Source organism: Peromyscus maniculatus, chromosome X (genome assembly GCF_049852395.1).
Source record: "Peromyscus maniculatus bairdii isolate BWxNUB_F1_BW_parent chromosome X, HU_Pman_BW_mat_3.1, whole genome shotgun sequence".
In the NCBI taxonomy this organism is placed as follows: domain Eukaryota; kingdom Metazoa; phylum Chordata; class Mammalia; order Rodentia; family Cricetidae; genus Peromyscus; species Peromyscus maniculatus.
In genome coordinates, this window is record NC_134875.1 from 57,160,364 (window position 1) to 57,185,067 (window position 24,704).

Here is a 24,704-nt window from a genome sequence, read left to right on the forward strand (position 1 = left end):
AAACAAAAGTTAATGAAATAAATTTAAGTACAAAATAAACTTTAGCAATAGAAATCTGAAAGGTTAGCCTTTGTCCAACAACTAACTAGTTAACAGCAGAATGAACCTGGCAGTGCTGTTTCTCTCGGTCTGGTGCTTTTTACAACTCATTTCCTTTGAAATTAAGGATCTTCACAAGTTCATATTTACCCATCTACCAAAAATGTTAATAAGGAAGAGGGCGAAGCATGGGAAAAGTATAAGGAGAAAAAAGGAAAAAAGGAAGATAAACATCCCTCAGGTTTCTCCAGATATGCCTCAGTTCTTAAATCCCAATTCTTTGACAGACACCTCTCAGGTTAGGGGCCCAAGTATTCTCTGGAAGGGAGTTCGTTAAAAGGAAGGTTTTCACTGGGCGGTGGTGGCACACACCTTCAATCCCAGCATTCGGGAGGCAGAGCCAGGCAGATCTCTGTGAGTTCGAGGCCAGCCTGGTCTATAAAGTGAGTTCCAGGAAAGGCGCAAAGCTACACAGAGAAACCCTGTCTCGAAAAACCAAAAAAAAAAAAAAAAAAAAAAAAAAAAGTTTTCCTACTAGGGAGTGCTATCAGGAAAGCTGACTCTCCCTCTCCCAGCAGCTATCAGATGCCAATAGCCTCTCAGCCAAAACAGCTTCTCCTCTGAGCTTCCAGCCTAAAGAACTCTGGCATTCAATGCCTCAACGCATTTACGAAGCAGCTTTCAGGGAATGCTTGGGCAGAAGGAGATTTGAATCCTGGCTCTAATCCATAGTAAATGTGTGACTCTGAGAGAAGATCACTAATCCTGCAAACTTCACATTTCACTTTTTTAAAAAGATTTATTAATTTATTTATTATGTATAGTGTTTTGCCTACAGGCCAGAAGAGGGCACCAGATCTCATTACAGATGGTTGTGAGCTGCCATGTGGTTGCTGGGAATTGAACTCAGGACCTCTGGAAGAGCAGCCAGTGCTCTTAGCCACTGAGCCATCTCTCCAGCCCCCACATTTCACTTTTGAGCAGATAGAATTCGAGTCATGATGAATGTGGGGGACATGCAGCTTGAGGGGAAATTGGACAGCATAGACTAGGCCTTAAGAACAATAAATTTGTTCTCAGAAGAAATCCAACTTCCACAATCCCCCTGACAACAAATTTAAGACTTAAAAAATCTTTATTTTTTTTTAATTTGGGGGAAGTGGTGTGTGTTGACGTATACCACAGCATGCATGTGGTAGTGAGAGGATAACTAGTAGAAGTAAGTTCTGACCTTCCATCGCGTGGGTTCTGAGAATCCAACTCAGGACTTCAGGCCTGGCAGCAAGCACCATTACCCTCTGTGCCATCTCATTAGCCAAAAAGGGATCTTAAAAGGTTGAAATGATTAGTTGAACGCAGCAAGACAAAATGTAAATAGAAGTAATATAAATAGATATTGGGTCTGCTTTGGGGAGCAGTTTAATCAACTCCAGGTGGAATAGAACCATGTATTTGTTAGAAATCCGCCGAGTATGAGTCAGCAATATTGCGTAAAGTTGTCTTGGGCTAATGTTAGCAGAATATATGTATTCAAAATAAGAGTTTATGTATACTTAACACTGCCAAATAATATATTTAAAATGGTGGCAGTGCTAAATGTTATGTTTTTCAGAATTAAAAAAAAAGGAGCAGAATGCAGTTATCACACATGTAATAATAGCACTTAGGAGACTGAGGATATAAATTGAAGGCCAGCCTGAATTACATAATGAGACACCATCTCAAAACAAAAACAACAACAAAGGGATGGCCCCTTTTTAATGGTCATTATGACATTGTTAAGGGGATTGTGGTTAAAGAATTGCAGTTAATTCACAAAAGAAGGGAAAGAAGAAAAACATAATTCTAAATGTTGGATGAATATTATACTGGAAGGAAGGGGATTTATACTTACTGTGTGTTAGGAAAACAAAGTAGATCCAGTGGAAGCTCTAAGTAGTATTCAAAGAATTGGTACTATACCAGCACCATTGGTATTGCCAGGGAACTTTTGAGCAGTCTATAGCTTGAGCCCCACCCCAGAACTATTGAATCATCAATTCTAGGTGTGGGTTTTGGTGCTATTTCTTAATATCTCTCTAGTTCCTGAGTACTAGGATTATAGATGTTTATCCCCATACCCGATTTATGCAATGCTTGGGATTGAACCCAGGATATGATACACTCTGCCAGATGAGTCCCATCCCCAACCCTGAAACCCTGAATAAAAATAATTATACATAATAATGAGTTCCAAAAATTTGAGATTCAATAATATTTAAATTGATTAGGACAACTTGCTACTTAGATAAAATTAAAGTAAATCCTAAGTATATTTTTGTTTGACTTTTTTTATTGATATTGGTATTGTTGAGTTAGAATACAAAATAATCTATGACATTTTATTTTATTTTTTTTATTTTTATTTATTTATTTATTTATTTATTTATTTGGTTTTTCGAGACAGGATTTCTCTGTGTAGCTTTGTGCCTTTTCCTGGGACTCACTTGGGAGACCAGGCTGGCCTTGAACTCACAGAGATCTGCCTGGCTCTGCCTCCCGAGTGCTGTGATTAAAGGCGTGCGCCACCACCGCCCGGCCAGTCTATGGCATTTTAATACAAACATATTGTTGTGATTTATTCAAGCTTACCTCCTCTTACCCTCCATTGACTTAGTTCCTTTTTCTCTTTGTCCCTTTCTTTCTGACAAATATGTATTTAATATTTGTAGTTTTTTTCCAAATTAGTCTCTTTTACTCTTCCCTTATTTCCCTTTTAGACCCCTTCCTCACTTGACATGTTCAGTCTTTGACTTTCATGTCATATATTTATACAAATAAAATTAAATATATCATGTTACTATAAATTATGGAATAAAAGTATTTCAAGTAAGGCAAGTGTATAAATAATAATGGAAAGCTTAGATTGGAACCAAATAATGATAGGATTCATTAGGGCATTTGAATTTAATTGTACATTAAATGGAGGGGAAATTAATGATTTAACATTAGTCTTTAATAAATGATTTGATATATGACATAATCTAGATTCTGCATAGGAGAAAATATCTTATTTGTCAGAGTCTAGATAATTTTCTTAACATATCCTATTCATTTTCCTGTAGTTGACATAATTTCACTCTTATGTATGAATGAAACCCTTGTGTATAAATATTTTCATTATCCATTTATTTGTTGATGGGCATCATGAGTAGTTCCACACCTTGACTATTGTGACTAATTAACAGGATTGAGCAGATTTCTCTGGGAATTATAACAAATGGTTGGTATATTAAGTATGCTTCAAGAGTGAATCACCACTCATCTTCTATAATTTCTCATTTCATGTATTTCAGTTTTTTATACTCTAACCTTGGAACTTCAACACTTTCATGCTATAATAACAAAGAATTTGCCACTGATGATAATTGTAGATGGTAAGGTTGAATCTCCACCTTTTATTAGGAACAGCATTACCTAAGCTTAAATGCAATAGATCTAAATGTCCACCATATTGATAGCAAAAGCTAAGCTCAGCCTTTAATGTCCTTTGGTTTTGAGAGATGGGCCTTTTCTTTATGTATCTATGGCCACTTTTCTGGTTTAAGCTTCAAGCCTACAACTGACTGTTAGTTGATATACCCATGTTGAGCGACTCATTTCTCTCTAATGTAAATTCAAATGCCTAAAGTAGCCTGTCATTATTTGATTCCATTCTGAGCCTTCCATTATTATTTATTCTCTTGCCCTCCTTGAAATACTTTGATTCTGTTATTTTTATTAATTTTTAAGCTATGTATTAATATTTTTAGTTAGTGTACAAAGTAAGGTGTTTATTTCCCTTTGACATTTTCTTATATGTATCATTGTACATTGTTCTAATTTGTCTCCCTTCCCCATTGCCCTCCTCTGTACCTGTGCTTCCCATGGTTGGTTCTCTGCCACCCTTGAAAGTAATCCCCATTTTGCTTCCTTGTCTCTCTTTTTCCCTCACCCCTTAAGATCTCTTCCTCCCCTTTCACAATCCCCTTTCTAGCTTGATGATCTGCATATATACATGTATGCATATGCACATACATATAAACACAGGTTTATATGCATACATATAATTTTAAATCTGGGTTCCACATATGCCAGAAAACATACATTATTTGTCTTTTAGAATATTGCCTATTTCACTTAGCATGATTTCCAGTCCAACCATTTTCCTGCAAATGTCATGATTTCATTTTTATTTATGGCTTAGTGAGATTCCATTGTTTACATGTATTTTAAAGCTTAGACAACATCTTATTATCTATAATTTCCATCCCAATTCCCTCAGAAAGAATGTACTGTACTCTCTTACATCTTTTATCACCTGAAACATTTTGGTCTGGGGATTATAGTTTTTCCATACACATCTTATCTTTCTTATTCAGTTTTACTCTCCTTGGAGTTAGGGATTAGTCATTTCCAACATGTATAACAGTTGTGTATATATAATGGAAAGAGTCAAAGTAAAACAAAGGTTTATGTACCCGCTCCACCAAAGAAAACATGGCACTTTATTTCAATTTCATTTGTTCCCACTTTCCTAACTCAAAATGTACAAAGTGCCATTTACTGTATACATTTGTGTTAAGGTCAAAGGGTTTAACATGAAAAGATCCTCAATTATCTTCATTTTAGTCTACTTCCTTCCAGAATATGTAACATAATAGTTTGAAGTTAAGCTCAATTAGGATCAGTAAAGCTAAATCATGTTGGAATATATGGAGGGTGTGAACTAAAGTATTGTTATGTGGAATTCAAAGGAATAAGTAGATAGGAAATGATATTACAAGTCAGAATTGTTAGGAAACAGTGATTAAGTGAAGGGAATGGCTGAGATTTTGAACCCAGGTATATTGTGCCATTTGATAAACAAAAATAGACCAAACTTTATTTGAGAAAATAAGTTGAAGACAGTAAGTCTTAACAGTACGATTCGGAAGGGGAAAAATACAGTAAACAGATTTATTAAGGAAAAAGAACTCCCAAGAGTGGGAGAGGCTCCCAGATGGGGAATGACAGTTTCCTCCTCAAGAAATTTTCCATCAGTAGTAATATTATTTTGCCATCAAGGGATTACCTGTCCAAAACTTTCTGACAAGCCACGTGATGTGATCCATTATAAGGCTCACTGTTTGTGTCCTTGTGCACTTTCTTGCTTAGGTCAGCAAATAGGCATGCCCATGTTCTCAGGATTAACCCTGAAATCTGTATCCGGTGTGGTAGATAGACTTACTTGTCAGTCATTTAGGGATGGGCCTAGAGTCTGGGTCCACAAGGTTGGTCCTGGATCTTGTACCTGTGCTGAGCATCTTGAAATCTGGGAACTTCAGTTCCTGGGGACTGACTAGGTGTATAAGGGCATAGTATAGGTCGTGGAGCTCCAGGAGCTAGCCTGAAACTTGTTATATAAGAATAATCCTGGAACCTGGGTATGTGGGAAGGTGTCCAGCTCTAAGATCTAGTGGGACAGACCTGAACACTAGTCTTCTAGAGCATGGGACTGCAGGTTCTAGCATGGAGGGTGATGCTGCAGGTATTAACCTAGAGGTATAATGTTCTAGTTGGCACTGTGGCAAGCTAAAGGTTCTGTCTACAAGTACAAGCCTGGAGCTTGTGTCCACAATAGCTTGCTTAAGAGGTTGGGGTCCATGTGAGCTGGCCTGATGGAGCAGGACTTACAGGAATCAGCCTGATTGTCAGGCTAGCCTGAAACCCAAGGCTGTTGAGGTCAGTCTGGTGTTTGAGGTCAGTCTAATGCTAAGAGGAGATTGGCCAGACATTACAGCAGCCTGGAAACTGAAACTACTGCACTGCCCTGGAGCCTGAGATGGCAGGATCCAGAGAGTTCCCAGAGCTGGCTTAGAAACTCAATCTGGAGCCACCTGCCTGACTAGTCTGGAGCCTTTGAGTGCCTTCTAGGTGCTAAGTTTTAACAACGTGTGCCCACTATTAGGGTTCAAAGTAAAACATGATTTTCGTTACCTGCTTCTTCCTCATACACAAAGTATCTTCCTTCATTCTGTCCCACCTAGGATTAGAGAAGAAATGATCAAGGTAAATGAAAGTTTCCATCTTATGCTATTCAATAGATTTTATTTCTGAAATACACCCAGGTACTATAATCTACAGCCTAATTTCCTTAACCTCTGCAAAGGTATTTTGTGAATTTGAATTGAGGTCCTACCATTTTGCTGCTATCTATCCTCACCATATATAGAAATCCCTACTAGTAAGTAAAATGTTAAGATAACTTCTCTTGTCTGCCCCACTTTCCGGAGATAAATACATTTAAATTTAGCTTAAATCATTCTATAACTTTCTATGTGTATATATATGTATATTTCATGCTATCATTGTTAGAAATGGAGTATATTGTATTTTAGTAAAACTTTTATTTATTCAGTATATCATCCATGAAAGTGTGTGTAATACAGACTTACTCATTTAAATAGCCAAATAATAAGCAAAAGTATGATTATTTTGATTAATAACCTATAGATAAACTAATAAGCATTGGCAGCAGAATACACTGAAGCTGTTTAGGACATTAGATAGAGGTGGGAACCTAAAGTGTAGATATAAAACTATTTTATATGTGCTATTTTTTATTACAGACACAGGCACTACAGCATAAACTTCTTGATTGTAGTACATGAACATTACTTTATATGTTTGGAGGAAGACTTAGGTGAGATCTGTGTATACAAATAAGTGCCCTGGTATTTTTGCAGTGATGAGAGAGATTTGCCTATCATATATAGTTGTGATTTTTAAATAACACTGGAGCCATATCTCAAAGTATATGACAGTCTTATGTACCTTAGGGATTGTCTTACATTTCTTAGGATTTTCTTCTGAAAAACAAAATATCAAGGCTATTTTTTAATCCAGCCTTTCATTACTGATTCCTTAAATCATTCTATAAAGTTCATGAAGTTACTAATTTGAAATAATTCCTTAAAATGACATGGAAATACACACACACACACACACATTCTCTCTCTCTCTCTCTCTCTCTCTCTCTCTCTCTCTCTTTCACACACACACACACACACACACACACACACACACACACACACACATTTAACTATTCCTTTACAGTGTTATTCCCTGGCCTTGCCATTCTAATTTGGTAACTATTGCTATATTATACATTAAATATGTATGTGTGTATGTGTGTATATACATGCACACACATATTGCACATTGAATAACATATTAGAGGAAAAGGCTGCTACTACATACTCCCAAACACTAAAATTTAATTAATTCAAATTTCATTGATCTGATAGAATTTTTCTTTACTTTATTGATAGATGCCACCTGTGATGAACAAGAAAGATCTGCATATTTTACAGATGATTTTTGTCAAGCATGTGGAGTGGTACTGCAGCTTGAATCAGAAAGGATTTCACATTATGAGGTTGGTTACTTGCAGTGGGAATAAGGATGAGAAATCATATTTTAAGTGTAGCAATTCAACTTCTTATAAGTCATCTTACTTGATTAATTTAAGAACCTGAAACATGGTAACATTTCTATTTGACAGACAAGAATATTGGCTCAGAAAAAGATAGTCACATAAAAATTTAAGTTTAGGGAATCTAGATTAAACTCAGTGGTTTTGACTGCAATGTTTCTTTTCTTTACACCATTCTGCCTCCCTTTGTTTTCTCTGTTATTGTAGTGAATATAATGTAGGTATTAGCAAGTTTGAGCAATACTGTAGAACTCCTAGAGTCTCCCTTTATACTAAATGTAGACTACAGATTTGACTTGTCAGCATCCTGCCATTGAAGTTGGACAGGCTCATCCATTGACAGTTAACAGGTGCTAGGAGGCAGGAGATCAGGAGGCCTCACCACTCCCTGTGCATCTATTGGCAGTTGATGGTTGCTGGGAAAGGGAGACATTTTCTGCAGTGATGTAGTCATTGATAAGGTGCTCATAGTCCTGTAAATATCTTTTACTAATCTTCATGTAGCAATCCTAATGAAGATCACTGTGGTACACATAAAAAGACACAAAAGTGGGGCTGGAGTGATGGCTCAGAGGTTAGGAGCACCGACTGCTCTTCCAGAGGTCCTGAGTTCAATTCCCAGCACCCACATGGTGGCTCACAACCATCTGTAATGAGAGCAGGCACACTCTTCTGTATATGTAATAAATAAATAAATCTTAAAAAAAAGACACAAAAGTAGAAGAGGTAATGAGTTGGGAAGAGGGTACAAGCAGGCCCTGGAGAAGAAAAAATAATCGGTAATATAATGAAAATATACACATGCATGAAAATATCATAATGAAACCCATTATAATGTTTAACTAGCATGATAATACAAACATAAAAATACTGACTTGTAAGTTGTAGAATCATTTTATTTTCATTTTACCTGAGGTTTAGAGATTTGAAAGGAGTGAAACTCTTTCTAGTTATTGCAGTCATGGGTTGAGGATGTAGCTCAAAAGTATGTCACTTGCCTAGCCTGTTCAAGGCCCTGGCCTCCAAAAGAAGTTAATGAGAAGACTACTAAAACTGATGTCTCCTGACCTCACATTCAGAGAGGTGTACACTCTCTGGGAGAGTCTATTGTGAAATAAAGTCATGTCTTTTTTTTTTTTCAGAGTGAAATACATGCTCAAAATGTTAAGTTCTATTTTCAAGTGCATGGGGAACAAAATGAAGTGCCTGGTAGAAAAGTGAGCATGCATGTTGAGAATTCTCAGGTGAGTTGTCTATGTTGAATGCTATAATTCTGAACTGTAAGTTTTTTAATCTTTCCAAAATAAAAAGAATTGATTGTGCTTTTTACAGGTGTACAGAATTGGAGAAGTCAACAGAAACAAATTTAGTGGTTTCTGCAACATGAGTTTTGACTCCTCAGCTGTTGCTCAGTCTCACTATATGGGAAAGAGCCATCCACAAAATCAGAAGCAATTACTGGAAGAACATGACAGAGTGTCTCCATCAGGATGTCAACCAAAGATGGGTAAGATTCTGTTCATCTCTTTGTCTCCAATACATAATATATATTTTCCCCACACTGTACCATCCCTTTTGGGGAGCAAACTTTTACTACAGTTCAAACAACTTGATTGCTCTTTTGTTTAGTAAATCACTTTTTGTGTCCTTGTCTATGGAGATAATTGCTAACTAAATTTTAAGAAATATTATGGCCACTATTTAGTTTACTAAATCCACATAAAGCAAGTGACTGCTATAAGCTACAAATAGCAATAAGCAGCTAGAAAAATCAAAAATCGTGGATTTTTTTATTATGTTTCCCCCCTTGCCATAATTTTTGGTGTACTACTTTCTCAAACTTCATCTCACTTGTCTATTCAGATCAGTGTCTTCACTATAGTATAGTTATATGCTATACTGCATATACTGTATAGTATGCTTATGACCAAAGCTGTGAAAAACAAACTAAATTGCCGAGTCTCCTATAATCCTGATGGTCTATTATTTTATTTCTATAAATATGAAGTACCAGAGAATAATTACAGTATGCTAAATCCCAAAGGTACAGAGCGTTATAGAACATTACCTCTTCCCTCTAGTAATATTCAAATGAACAAATGAAAGACCTTCTACTGAATTACCTGAACTGGCAGAGTGCATTTTGGAAAACAGCTCATATTTTGAAAAATTCACATGCTACCACAAAAATGATGATTGATCAGCTGGAATAAATAATTTTCGGATTCTTAGGAGCTTTAACACTATGTCACTAAGGCATTCATTACTAAAAAAAAAAGTTCATCAGCATTCATGTCCAGCACATCATATAGGTATTGTCCAGAGCAAAGTCATTACCTCAGCATATTATTAGAATTTATTATTTCTAATAAGCTAAACTATAATTTTTTATTTAGTCTAGTCTCTCAAATTGTCATATACTTGTTTCCCTATCCGTTCATTTAAAGAGGGACAGAGTCATTGTGCCTTACAAGAGAAACCATTTTGTAAATGTCTTACCTACAGTTCCCAAATTCGTTTTTTTTTTTTTTTTTTTTTGCTTCAAGGAGGAGAGTAATTGAAAGAGACATACAATAATACATATAGTTTCAAGTTATTAACTGCTGAGAGTTCATTCTGGTATAAACATCACAAATCAAGACAGACTAGATACATTGTTCAAGAAAAATATCAACCTAGAAGTTCATGCCATCTAATTTACCCTTTGAATTGCAAAAGAATAATCTTGAAATGGCTCCCATGCTTCTATTATTTCCTTAAATGAAAATGGCCGAACAATACTGGATGTAAAATATTCCTTCCTTCCCATGTCTTTAGTGTACAAACTAGGTAACAGACTGATATTAACATTTGTCTCACAGAAGGGCCTTCACAACTTAATTTCCTTTATCCAGACGCCCTGTGCTGAAATGTAGAATGATAGTACATTTTTAGAGAATTTCTTTAGTACTGTACAATGGGTGCAGTTCTACTATCTGATCACACGTTGCTAATTTGTCATTACAATTATTTCTGCAGATAAACCCAATACTACTTCAGCAGCACCAACCTTCCTAAAGTCTGTTATTGTGAAGCCTCCTCCAGGTAGGAATAAAGACAAAACTCTTCCTTTTTCCTCTAGCAGCACTTTGGATCTGGGTAATCCAAGCAGATAGTGGAAGTTCTTTCCTGCTTCTTTTAATAATCTGCTAATGCTCCACAACATTGTATTAGGAGCAAAAAGAAATGAAGCTAGAAGAACATTTCTAGCTAAATAGCAGAGAAATGTCTTCCAGCAAATCCAATACAAATGACAAACAGGAAAAGTATTCTATACTCTTTCACAGGACGTTTGTAGTTTGTAAAACATACTAGTAACCACTTTCTTTTTATTGATTCAAGAACTGGTAGCATTCAAGCAATCAAGGCCATATATTTTGATTTGTTTTTCTAGGACATGAGAGCCAGAAAGTCTTTTATGTCTCTTAATGTTAAAATCATACGTGTGTGTGTGTGTGTGTGTGTGTGTGTGTGTGTGTGTGTGTGTGTGAGAGAGAGAGAGAGAGAGAGAGAGAGAGAATGTGTGTGTGTGTGTGTGTGTGTGTGTGTGTGTGTGTGTGTGTGTATTTCCATGTCATTTTAAGGAATTATTTCAAATTAGTATGATACAACAATATTCATCTGGGGTGCTAAATTAGTCATTCTCGTTAGTACAAATAGCAATAAGCCATTTTCCCCAAAGAGGAAATTATGTGGACTAGTTAATAATACCTTATTGCAGAAGACTATGGGCATATATTTTGTGCACACATTTTGCTAACAAAGGAAATGAAACATCATGGTCCATAGATTTCTATGATTTTGACTGATAGAAGTAGAAAGGTTCAAAAATGACCAGATGGTTTAGAGCTAAGAAAGGGTAGCAAAGTTTCAGGTACAACATAGAGACTGGCCTTGCCTGGAGAAATATATCTGTTCTTCTATTTTTTCATACCCACCACGTACAAGCACCTTTTCACTACTAGTGTATCTTATTGCCCTTTCATTGTTCTCTCTTATACCTTCGTTTCTTCAACTCATTGTATTTCACCTGTTCTTACAAGATAGACTTTATGCTCCATGTGACAATGTTCATTACTCTTGTCTTCGTAAAATTCTGTTCTTGCCTTGCACAACTCCTCAGGGTCTGGTTCTTCTTTGTTTCTGTTTATTTGTTTTCTATATCAGTTCTTTGTCAGTTCATTGCCTAGATCTAGGTGCTCCCAGGTTTCCATTATTGCCCTGACTCTACAAGCACAATTCTTTGCATTCCCCTGGTTTTACCTGTCATCTGTATTTTCATAACCTGTCCATCAATCTTTAGACTACATGTCAAAATGGGAGATATTATTGCACTTGGACACCTCAAAGCCATTTTAAATCAATACTCTTCCAAGTAAAAACCTAAAGTTAACTGTCAACTCCTCAATACCACACCATTATAAGTTTCTAAAATGAAATGCCAAGTTGTGGTTGTTTTATTTCATGAATTATTACTGTCCTCTTAACTCCATCCCTTCTCTTCCTACACTGCTATAGGTCTTTACATATTCCTAGAGCTTTGTTAGTCAGGCTGTGAGGTATGGACCAGCATTGTTGGTATCATTTGAGAGTTTATTCAGCCCTGCTTATAGACCTACTTCTTCATAATTTACTTAACAAGACCTATAAATGATTTGTGCTTAAGAAACTTGAAGACACAGAGCCATAGCCTTCTAAATACTTTCCTTCCCACTGGTTTTGTCTCCATGAATGCACTCTCAATTAAATTACTGGAATGTTTCATTCAAAACACAATTATTTCCATGGCACTGTCTAACTTGAATTTCTTCACTGTTTCTCCAACTTCTAGGGGTGAAATCTAAACACCACAGCTCTCTCTTTCTTTTTCTTTTCCTCTTCATGCTTGTCCTCTACTACTGACCTACTGTTACCTATGCACGTCAGTACCTGCTTCCAAAAACAATTACCTTACTTCTTTTATTTGTACTCTTTCTCATACCTTGTTGCCTGAAATATTTCTATAACCTGCTTCTGACTGATTCATACTCATTCTTAAACATTCTGATGTTACCTGGACACCCTTTTACTTCCCTTAAGGCTACCTCTCCTTCTGTGTGTCTACTTGTCTCTCTACATGTTTTTCCACCCATTTCAGTTTAAGGTCTTTAAGGGAGGAAATGCCAGTAATTAATTCATCTCTGTTTCTAGTACTAGACATAAAAACAAGCATAGAAATGTCCCTACCTCATTAGAGATTCATTTAATATATGAATTGGTGAACTATTAATGAATCTTTATCTCAAGTGCTCTCCCTTTGTTTGTACTATTTCAGTTTCCTACACAGTGTGGTTCAAAGTGCTAAAACATTTTGTAGGGACATGTAGTTTTACCTGGTATTTTAAAGAACATTGATTTAAGTAAGCATAAAAGTACAAGTAGCAGTGTATTTTAAAAATAGATGTCTGAAGAAATGATGAATTGCCCCTTGTTGGGTATTTTTCCTACTGGTGAGCTGAGAGTGTCTGAAATGTGTGGCTTCTGTGTAAATTTGAACTGAATCTAAATGAGAAGTATTTGGACTGTTGTTGCTGCTGTGGGAGATAGCATTTTAGTACTCTGAAATGTCAAGGCTATTAGAATGAGGGAAGAAGAATATCTTAGTTTGCTTTCTGTGATAAAGCACCATGACCAAAAGCACTTTGGAAAAAAGGGTTTGTTTGAGCCTAGCATTTGTAGTCAACCATGGAGGGAATTCAAGTCAGGAACCTGGAGGCAACAACTGAAGCAGAGACCGTGGAGGAATATTGATTACTGGCTTGCCACCATGGCTTGCTCAGTCTGCTTTCTTATACAAATAGCACTACTTGCCAAGGGGTGGCACTGTCGACAATGGGCTGAGCCTTCCACATCAATCATAAATCAAGAAAGTTCCCCACACACTTGCCGGCAGTCCAATCTGGTCAATTTTCTCAATTGAGGTTCCCTCATCCCAGATGACGCTAGTGCTTGTGTCAAGTTGACAAAAATCTTAGCAGCAAAAAGAATTTGGGTGATGTTCTTACCTGATCATGAAATAGCATCAGTAAAACTTAGTCTCCTTACTGAAAGCATTTTCCACTAATCTCTGAAGCTAGTGCTCAAAGAAGAGATGTACCCTGTCATACCTCCTGTCTCCTGAGCATAAACAGTTGAGCAGTATGAAAACAGCTCGTTCAGCGGGACATGGAGGTACATGTCTACAGTGTTAGTACTCAGGAGGGAGAGGAAGGAGGATTACTGTACACTATATGTTTGAAACCAGCCTGGGCTACATAGTGAGTTCCAGGCCAGCAAAGGCTACATAGCAAAACCCTTTCTCAAACAACAGCAACAAAAAGAAAACCAGCAGCAACAACAAAAACATATCTAGAGAAACTAAATTAGCTAATGAGAATTTCAGAGAACACTGACAACAGAATTCCATGTTACAAGTGAGCCAGTTTTAAGAAAAATTATGGGGATGTAGAGATAGCTCAGAAGCTAAGAGCCCTGGCTTCTCTTGTGGAGGATCTGAGTTCAAGTCGCAGCATCTACATTGCAGTTCATGACTATCTTTAACTCCATTCTCAGAGGATCTAACACCCTCTTCTGTCCCCCATGGGCACTGCATTAACACAGCACACAGACATGAAGGCAAAACACCCCTCTATACATAACATTTTGAAAAAGGCAACTGAATACCATATGGCACTTTAATTATTCCACTATTTTCATTTTCTCCTTTCCATCTAGCTTTGCCTCTGTTCATCTGATATTATGTGCATGTCTCTCTATATTTGATCTTCCTTCTTCATCATTATCACTGCTTGCTTAAGTCTCTAATCTAGCTCAGCTCTTAAAGCTTAGGGTTGGCTACAAGACTAATAGAGAACTAAAGTATGTATGTATTTTTTAAATGTTGTGTTTGTTTTAGTTATCTTACTAATTCTAGCTCCACTATTGCACTTAGATGTCTCAGCTTTACTATTAACTCAACATATCTAATAATATATCTTAAATAATGTCTAAATCCAACTTAAATTGCAAAACTTTTGTCTTTGCCAGTATCACTGCTATTAGACACCTACACTCAAATCTCTCACTGCTTAATTCCCTATATGCTTTCTATAAGCAAATATCACCAAATCTACTATTTCTCTTTTCTGTACTTCCCTTACATTTCCATTACTATCTCTTCACATGTTAACACTATTGGAACCATAAGTATATGGCAGCTTCTGTCTCTTAAACTCCTTTGTGTATGATAATTAAAAATTAAAGTAAGACTTTTTAAAAGGTGCAAACAAAGCTGAGTTTCTAGGTGAACTTAGAAATGATTGTAGCAGAGCTACACAGGCCCAAGGAGAAGTCTCCTAGATAAGAGAGTGGAGGGTGTAAGAAGCAGTAGAGACAGGTTATAGGATTGGTCCAGGTAGTCTACAAGATGGCTCATCAGGCACAGGTGCTTGGTGCTAAGCCTAACAACGTGAGCTCAGTTCCTGGAACCACATAGTTGAAGTAGAGAACTAACTCCTCTAAGTTGCCCTCTGGCCTCTACATGCACATTTATGATTTCTTGTAGTGAAATTTTACAAAATCCATTTCTTGCTTTTTGAAATATATAGGTTGTAATTGTTATCTGTAATTACCGTACAATGGACTAACACCCCAGACCTTCTTGCCCCATCTCACTGTTAACAGTACACATTGACCAACCTATACACACCCTTTCCTTGCTTCCTATTATCCTTGGCCTTGGTGATGACCATTCTAATCTAAACTTCCATCGTACTAAATATTTTACATTTAACATAGGCAGAAGGTACATTTCATGCTGGCTTATATCACCTAAAATAGTTATATTCAGTTCTGTGTTGTCACAAGAGACAGGATTTTAGTATTTTTTTCATAACAGAATAACATTCATTGTGTGTATCATGTTTTATCCATTCAACAATTGGTGAGCACTTGAATTGTTTCATTTCTTGCCTATTGTAAATAATATAAAATAATCATAGGAATGCATATGTCTCTTACATATTGATTTCAGTTCCTTTGGATATACACTAATACTGTATTTACAACAACATATGGTAATTATTTTCTTATTTGATAAGTGGCACTTTAAATGGCTATTTTTTTTTTCCGAGACAGGGTTTCTCTGTGTAGCTTTGTGCCTTTCCTGGAACTAGCTTTGGAGACCAGGCTGGCCTCAAACTCACAGAGATCCACCTGCCTCTGCCTCCCAAGTGCTGGAATTAAAGGCGTGCGCCGCCGCCGCCGCCGCCGCCGCCGCCGCCGCCGCCGCCGCCACCACCACCACCACCACCCGGCCTTAAATGGCTATTCTAATTTAGGTTTCTACCAATATTTTCTCCACATCCTCACCAGCATTTCCTATCCTTAGGGTTTTTTTTTTTTATATTAGCCATTCTTCTTTGGGTATGGTGGCATCTTCTTGTTCTTTCAGTTTGCATTTACCTGATGCTTAGTGATGTTTTGTGGTTTTCATGTACTTATTGGGCATTTGGATGTCTCCTTCTGAGAAATTACCAAAGGATTTGTTGTTGTTGTTATTCCTGAGGTTTTGGTTCCTTATATATTCAGGATATCAATTGCTTGTTATACACACAAATCACAATATTTTCTCCCATTTGTAGATTGTTAATTCTGTTGTGTGCTTCTTTGTTATGCAGGAGCATTAACATTTTTTAAACTCCTATTTGTCTGTATTTGCATTTGCTTCCTGAATTTTGAGAGCCTTTTCCAAAAAGTCCTCGTGTATTACAGTATCCTGGATTTTTTACCTGTGCTTTCTTCTAGTAATTTCATAGCTGTCAGTCTTTTTGTTGTTGTTTAGTTTTGAGATTATATTTTAATTACAGCCTTGATCCCTTCCCTTTCCTCCCTCAAAGCTCTCTTATATATTCCTCCCTCTCTCCTTGAAATTTATGGCCTCTTTTGTCATCAATTGTTATTGCCTGCATATACGTGTTTACCCCATGCCAATCTTATATTTAAGTCTTTAGTCCATTTTGAGTTGACCAACGTTACTGGTGAGAGACTGAAATCTACTTATATTTTTATGTAGATAATCAATTTTACTAACACCATTTTTGAAAGATTGTTTTCTGTATAAAGGATGTTCTGAGTATTCTTATCAAAACCTTCATTCAAATTTGGATGTAACCTGTTGATTGCTGGTCATTAACAATATGTATTAATAGTGAACATGTTATTCAATATCATTATTTTTATTTTACCCTGCAAGTAGTCTCTTGCTTCTGTAAATAATTTTTGTTCAACAAAGGTCAATACACTTGAATATGATTAACTTATCATCCTTTAAGTTGATTAAGCTGCTGTTTGATTTACAGGAAGGAGATTTTGGTTGTCCTTAAAATTTATATGGTACCAATTTATTGCCTTGTCTCTAGAATAGTATTTATTTTATATTTGTCTCGTGAAAGTTGTTCACCTTCTTCTTCTGACCAAGAAGAAAGTGGAAGGCTGGTAGGATTTCTAAAATAAGTTTATAAAATAAGTTTATTCCTGCTTCTAACTCTATTTTGAAAGCAGAATAGTGAGCTGTTATACAGCCTCTTTATAATTTTGGGTTTTTTGTTAACAGTTTGTTTGGGGGAAGAATTTTGTTTCAGTTTTGTATTTTTGTTGTTTTTTGTTTTGTTTTGTTTTTTACTCATTTTAAGTGGCAACTATCATTTCAGAATTTTCCTTTGAACTTTTATCCTATGCACAGGGCTCACTGATTTTCTTTTCTAAAATTTGTGGGAATTATTTTTGGTAAATAGTGAACAACAGTGATTTAATAATAGCAAAAAAAGCTGTTGAAGAACAATGAATACTAAGTTTGTTAACCATGTTAAGTTTGAGGTCCTTGATAAACAGTATATATAGCAACTGCAAGCAAGCAGATAGCAGATTCTTAGGAAATAAATGCAGACTATAGATATACTGTATAGTATAAAGAATTCTGTGCATTAAATGTAGAGACATGGGCTAAGAGATGATAACTCTACTCTTTGTCTCTGTGGGTATCAGCAAGTGATTTTATGTCTTGGGACCAATCTTTCTTGGGAAATTTCAAGTAGAGGGTCTCTAATAAATGATTATCCATAACTGACATTGTATGATTCTAAGTGTTTCCATATTTATCTTCTTAAACTATCATTTTTATAGCCTATAGAATGAGAACCTACGTATGCCATATCTGCAGTATCACCTTTACATCTTTACATATGTTCCGGTCCCACATGCAAGGAAGTGAACATCAAATTAAGTAAGTGGTTTTTGCCAAAAAAACATTTTCATGTTACCAAAGACCAAAGTTTCTAGTCAAATGCTCTTTAATATACTTATCAAACTTTCTAGATATTCAATTCCTATGACCTGAACCTAGAAGTGGTAGATGGTATTTGTAACATAGACACACTAGTGCCAAGGATATTTTCTAATCACAGTAATGAACTGGCAGATCTGTCTGGCAAATTGGTACCCCCTCCTGAATAGACAACATTATTTTTTTGTAGATATGCTGAAAGATCATTTTTTTCAGGCTAGCCATGCAAATACAAGGCATCTCAAAAGGTTTTCTTAGTTCCAAGGATTCAGTGATCTAATCATCATCTTTACAAGGATGTATATAATGGTTAAGAACAAAAGTCATGATGTATACCTAGAATACAGAATCCACATCTGTTTTTAGTCACTATTAATAGATGGTTTTAAGATGAGGAGAAATTAGTGGCAATTGTACTGTAGGTAATTTTGGTAGCAGAGCAAAGGGTCATTTATGTTTTATATATTTTTGGTTGTTGATTTTTAAATCAAAATGTAAGATTTATTATTTTATCTTATTTTATCCTATAAGAAAGTATTTATAGTATTGGAGTGTGATTACTTAGAGCTGTCTTAGTTACTTTTCCATTGCTATGACAAAACACCATCATCAAAGGCAACTAATAAAAGAAAGCATTTAATTGGGATTAATGGTTTCAGAGGGATAAGAAATCATGATGATGAAGCAAAGGCCTGGTGGCAGGAAGAGCTGAGAACTCACATCTTGATACACAAATAGGAGGCAGAGAAAGAACACTGAGAATGGCCAGAGTCTTTTGAAACCTTAAATTCTGCCCCCAGTGATACACCTCTTCCAACAAAGCCACACCTTCTAATCCTTTCCAAACAATTCCACCAACTGGGGACCAAAGTATTCAAGCATGAACCTATGGAGGCCATTCTCATTCAAACCACCATAGCAACTAAATTGTCAGACTCAGCAAATGGAACTACATTTTAGACATTAAAAAGAAAAGCTCAGAATTTTAAATAAATAACCTGTCACATCTGTATATCTAATCAAAGAACTGGTTTTTAAAATGTTACACAGTTTATTAGGACATTAGTTATTAATGGTGATTAGCCACACATACCAACATGTATTAATATTTGTGGTATTACAGTAGAATGAGATCATTCCACTCTTATGGCCATCCTCCATTTTTATCCCAGGCCTGAAAATTTATTAGCATGTATTTCTTATGCAAAATAATTTGTTTCATTGTGATGTTTTCATGTATTTATAAAACACAATTGGATCATATTCATTCTCCCATTACCCTAATGTCCTCCCTCTTCCCTAATGGCCCCTCTTATACTGTGATGGGAGTTTTAAAAAATATCTAGATCCCACAAATGAAAGAAAACAGTCAAGACTTGTCTTTCTGGCTTTCTCGGCCTGGGGTATTTCCCTTGACACCATGATCTCCATGTCTATCTTTTTTTTTTTCAGCAGACAATATGATTTTTATTTTTCTTTGTGATTAAACAGTATTTCTTTGAACATCACAACATATTTTTTAATTATCTGCTGGTGGTCACCTAAACTATTGTGTAACTTGGCTGTGGTGAATAGTATTGCATTAAGTATTGCTGTATAGGCATCTCTCCTGTAAGCAACATAGGATTATTTTGGGTATATATCTGGGAGTAATATAGTTAGATCTTATGGCAGTTATTCATTTAGTTTTTGAGGAACCTCCATATAGATTTCCATAGTGGCTACACTAATTTACATTCCTACCAAAATATATATTCATTTTTTCACTGCATTCTCATCAACATTTGTTGTCTTGTGTTTTCCTTCTTTAATAAGTAAATTTTGTTCTTTAACAATTTTGTACATGTACACTATGTATTCTTTTTACTCTCCATATCTCTTCTGTTCCCTACCCCCACCCCACACACCCCACACACCCTACTAATCACCTTTGCTTTGGTTCTTTTTGGTGTCCCACAAAGTTTATTTAGGGCTGTCTGCATGATCTTGAGTTTGGAACTAACCATCAGAACCTTATGTGATCACCATTGGGTACACATCTGGATACCATGCTTACCCCTCTCCAAGAATCTGTTGGTTGACAATAGTATGTAGTAGAACCTCATGAATCCTTTTCCTCTTCATAGCTGTTAGGGGGGCCCAACTTCTGTGGACCTGGTTAATGGTATACACAGCTGCTGTAAGTTCATAATTGTCACTTCTGTGTTATGCTTAAAAGATAAAATTTTTAGCCCCTCTCCCCACTCACGGGAACTTAATATTCTTTCTGATCCATCCTCCCCAGTATTCCTTGAATATTAAGTGGGTGGTGTAAATGTCTAGTCTAGGGCTGAGCCTTTATTCTCAGCATCTTGGGCAGCTATGGGTCTCTGCATTTATCTGCAAAGGAGAGGATTCTCTGTTCAAGGCAGAGAATAGCCTTTGTCTGTGGGTATAAACCTAGACATTTAGAGGATGGTTTGATGCTGTCTTACCATCCCTTCCCAGAGTCTAAGACCTCTTCAGCTATGGGTTTTGGAGCAGGTTTAGAGCAGTAGGCATGATTCCCTCTTAGGAAGCATGCTCCAAATCCATTTTCTCTCTAATGTTTCCGTGGCTATGCAATTCTAGAAGCTGTTGAGAAGACTATGTATCCAGCAGCTGTTGAATCAAATACTGTATGCTTAGTCTATTTGATTTATGGTGCAATTTAACTCTAAAGTCTCTTGATCTTTTTAGTCTTACAATGTATATATTCAGTGAATCACAGGGATAGTTGGAATTTAGAAATATTAAAATGCATGGGTGTATACATCCACAAGTAAGGCTGGACAACATGAGATGAACCTTTTAAGATAGTTCTTCATTTCAGCAACAATGAGTTAAGCTGAGAAATACAGGAGACTCCTTCTTTGGGGCCAGCTTACTAATAAGATCATAGGCATCCCATCTTAGACTGTATTTTTGCAAGGTTCTAGTTTCTGTACTTTGGAACTCACCAAGAGTTTCCTTCTCTCTTCTGCTAAGAGCCCCACTGAGGGGCACCTTCCTTATCCATAGTTGATTGCTGTGCATTTGGTATTATGGTTCTCTACTTAAATCTCTTACAGCTCCAACATTCAGTATTCCTGTAGTTGACTTTGTTATTGTCTGCTGTTACACTCTGGTATCTTTCTACAGCATTCCCTCTCCTTGCTGCTCTTCATCTCTGAGTTTAATTCAATATCATGGAGAAAATGAAAGTGTCAGTGTCTCCACTCTATCATCTTCTAAGAAATGTTTTTGCATAAAATTTGTGAAATTCTGGAGAGATATCTGACTATCTTTTTTATAGTTTTAAATTTTTATTTAGCCTTTGTAGAGTTTGTTTAAACTAATATTTTAGAGCAAAGATAATATTCATAGTAATCAAAACTCTGTGTTATTTTCTTTGTAGAGAATCTCATGTTATCAGTCAAGTAAAGAATTCAAAGATGATGCAAGAGTCTTACCAAGGTGAATGTGCAGATTATATCAAAATGAAATCTAGAGAACTAGAGTCCAAGGCTCATTTCAGAAAGATGGAAGATAATTATTTGGAAGTCCATGGGTACAGAGAAATGGTTGATTCCAGACCCAGACATAAAATGCCTGAACAAACACTTCCACTTGAAAATTTCTGGGCACACCCAGGACCATACAATAATTCTCGAGCAGTAGAAGACCAGTTACCTCATTGTTCACCAGCACAGTCAAAAACATATGACTCTTTCCAGGATGAGCTTGAAGATTACATCAAAGGGCAGAAGGCCAGAGGACTTGATCCCAATATTAGTTTTAGACGGATGACAGAAAACTATAGGTATAGGGATCATAGGTACAGAGAAAGGGTTGATTCTGAACACAGACAAAGGGTATGTGAGGAAAGATTTTCATTTGAGAGTCCACAGACCTACCAGCGACAATACAATGGTTCACCAGTGGAAGGCCAGTTACCTCACTGGTTGCCACCTCATTCAAGGAGGAGAAATGATGATTTTCAAAATGAATTTGATGATTACAACAAGGTGCAGGAATCTAGAGAACTCAAGCCAAAGACTTCTTTTAGAAGAATTGATAGTGCTGTTGAAACTCATGACTACAGAGAAATGGTTGACAGAAGATCTAAGCATAGAATGTTTGAGCAAAGATTCCCATGTGAGACTTTCCAGACTTACACCGATCCATACAACAATTCACAAGCTATAGAAAACAAGTTACCTCATTATTTACCAGCTTATGAGAGCCAACAGAGCTTAGACTCTGATAGCTACTATCATTTCACCAGAGATTATTTCTCAGAAAAACCTGTTCCCCTGAGCCTTAGTCAGCAAGAAAATAACCCTGGCTCCCACAGTGTAGAATATGACATTTACAAGCAGCTGCTGCCCCCATATGACAGTGCCAGTGCCCAGGAAACAAGTCATAAAAGACGACATCAGAAGAGAAGGCGACACCTGGGGGAAGAGAAAGAAAGGCCAGAGAAGGAACAGTCCAAGCATAAAAGAAAAAGGAGCTATCAGGATAAAGATTTAGACAAAGAGAAGAACATCGAGCAAGCAAAAGAAGAGGAAGATAAAGCTGGAGTCAGTTCTGAAAAAATCAAGCATAGAAAAAAGAAAAGAAAACATGAAGCATCCTCAGAGAAAGAAGAACGTAAGCACAAGAAAGAGAAAAAGAAATCTGTTGAAGAGAGAACAGAAGAGGAAATCCTTTGGGATGAGTCAATTCTTGGGTTCTGAATTTATAGGATACCCAAGAATGGCTAAGAGAAAACAAACCTGATTTAGATAAAGACAGGACTAGCTAGTGAAGTTAAGGGAAGGGAGGTATAATAATAGTTCAAAAACCTTTAGGGCTTTTGTTTGCAAAAATTGAAATTGAACGTGAGAAACACAAGACATCTAAATCCAGCCTTTAAGAAAATGTTTTGAGGTAAACCTACTCAAGAATTTTGAACTTTTTGTTTTACTTACAGAAGAGTGAATCAAGAAAATCTGTTGGAAAATTTGCAAGTAAATTTAGATAAAATCAAACACTTCAACTAAAGAGAAGAGTTCACAAAACAGTCTATCTCTCTCCCTCTCCCTCTCCCCCTCTCTGTCTCTGTGTATGTATGTGCTTGTGTCCTCTGCTCTGCTTTCCTCTCTTACCTACTCCCCCCACCCCACACGTCATTCCCTCCTTTCAAAATGTAATTGAAAGAAGGGCCACAAAGTCTAAACCTAGCCTTCAAGAAGCAAGAACATAATACTAAGAAGAATGGGAGAAGAAGAAACCTACTGAAGAAAATCCAGAATATGCAGTGCTTTCTACTTTGCCATTTTGTTCCTTTAAGGTTGAAGAAAGTTTGAACACCTTTGGTTTAATGAAATTTGTGTTATTTGTGTATTTGTACATGTGTACAGTAAATTGCTAACAAAAGCCAGATGGAGTAAAAATATTCAATATGCTTTTTGAAACTTACTTTCTCTCATTTTCTAAGAAAGAAAACTTATTCTATTGCTTATATATATATAATATGGTTTTCTTAAGTAGAGGTGTTTCTACTTGGTCCATCAAGTTGCAATGAAAATGAGTTGTTTGCTCATGGAAATAATGTACTTAAAATGGTGAATTACAAAGCAGTCTACAGCCATACCGCCCTGAATTTTTCCCAGTCTTGTTTGATTTTGGAAGAATGGTCAGACCTGTGGGCGACCAGACTTCACAGAACCCATTCCTTTTAGAATTTGTGTTTGTATTGGTGGTATTTTACTACTATTGTGTGTTAATGTTTCTGTTTTCTCCAATGAAAATGTATGAAGCAACTTAGAGCTTTTTGTTAAATCTAATTTGCAGTGTATTTTTGTATTTTCTAGCTCTGAAAGTGGAAAATTCGTGTATAATAAATTAGATGATATATACTTTTAAAATGTTCTCCAAAGGGCTGATAGAAATCAGTCTATATTCTGAAAAATGTTTATATTAAAGTGTTTTAATTTCTAAATACTTTTTGTGATCATTTCCATCAAAAGATGGTTGTTCTACCCACGTGAAGAACAAAAAATGGAGTTTGCAACTAATTTTTAGGAAGATCACACAGTGAAGCTGTAATTTCATTTATTTTACAGATTGCTTGGTAGAAGTTAGCATTCAGTTTTGAGTTCAACTTTAGGTTAGAAAAAGACCATCAGCTTGAAAGTGAAGGAGAAAATTTTTATAAGTGATTAAGGACTGTGGGGGTTTGCTAACTTTAAATTATGTGATTTTTAATTTTTCCTTCTAGTGCACTATGTTTAATGACCAGTACTTTCTGTAAGAACTTGAGCATTATTATGCTATAGTAGGAAGTGTAAAAGCCTAAGAATTCCAAATCACAGGATTATGATCTTAGTTGTGCCATCTGGTTGCTACATGATTTTGCAAAGATACCACCAGAACCCAATATGCAGTCCAGAGACAGAAAATATAAAATATCATAGGCCCTGTATATGCTAATCTTGTCAAAAATCATACCAAATGTGATGGTGATATATCTGCATCTGGGCAATCAATTTTATATTTTTCTGAGGTTTGAATTAATGGCAGGTAGAAGGTAGAACATAATGATGATTGGATTTATTCTTAGATGAGTGAATTATTCCAAAGAATGTTAAGTTATCATAAAATCAATTTCTCTTCCATGATACTTTTAGTATAAGATAAATTTATATGTGTATTAATACTCTCTTTAAAGAAACATTTGAGATACTGATTTAAAAAATAGTAAGACAGAAAAAGTAGACTGAATTT

General features: G+C 36.1%; 1 protein-coding gene across 3 annotated transcripts in view; it reads left to right on the top strand.

Annotated features, from left to right (window-relative positions):
• Positions 1 to 23,919, top strand: part of Zmat1 (zinc finger matrin-type 1) — a 57,200-nt gene extending 33,281 nt beyond the window's left edge. For all 3 annotated transcript variants that reach the window (XM_015989744.3, XM_006996417.4, XM_015989747.3), the window contains 6 exons: positions 7,371 to 7,477; positions 8,677 to 8,778; positions 8,867 to 9,041; positions 10,553 to 10,618; positions 17,774 to 17,873; positions 21,349 to 23,919. In XM_015989744.3, the coding sequence (XP_015845230.1) occupies positions 7,371 to 7,477; positions 8,677 to 8,778; positions 8,867 to 9,041; positions 10,553 to 10,618; positions 17,774 to 17,873; positions 21,349 to 22,672 (1,874 nt within the window). In that variant the 3' untranslated portion in view covers positions 22,673 to 23,919. The remainder of the gene's footprint in view (positions 1 to 7,370; positions 7,478 to 8,676; positions 8,779 to 8,866; positions 9,042 to 10,552; positions 10,619 to 17,773; positions 17,874 to 21,348) is intronic.
• Positions 23,920 to 24,704: the final 785 nt, after the last annotated feature.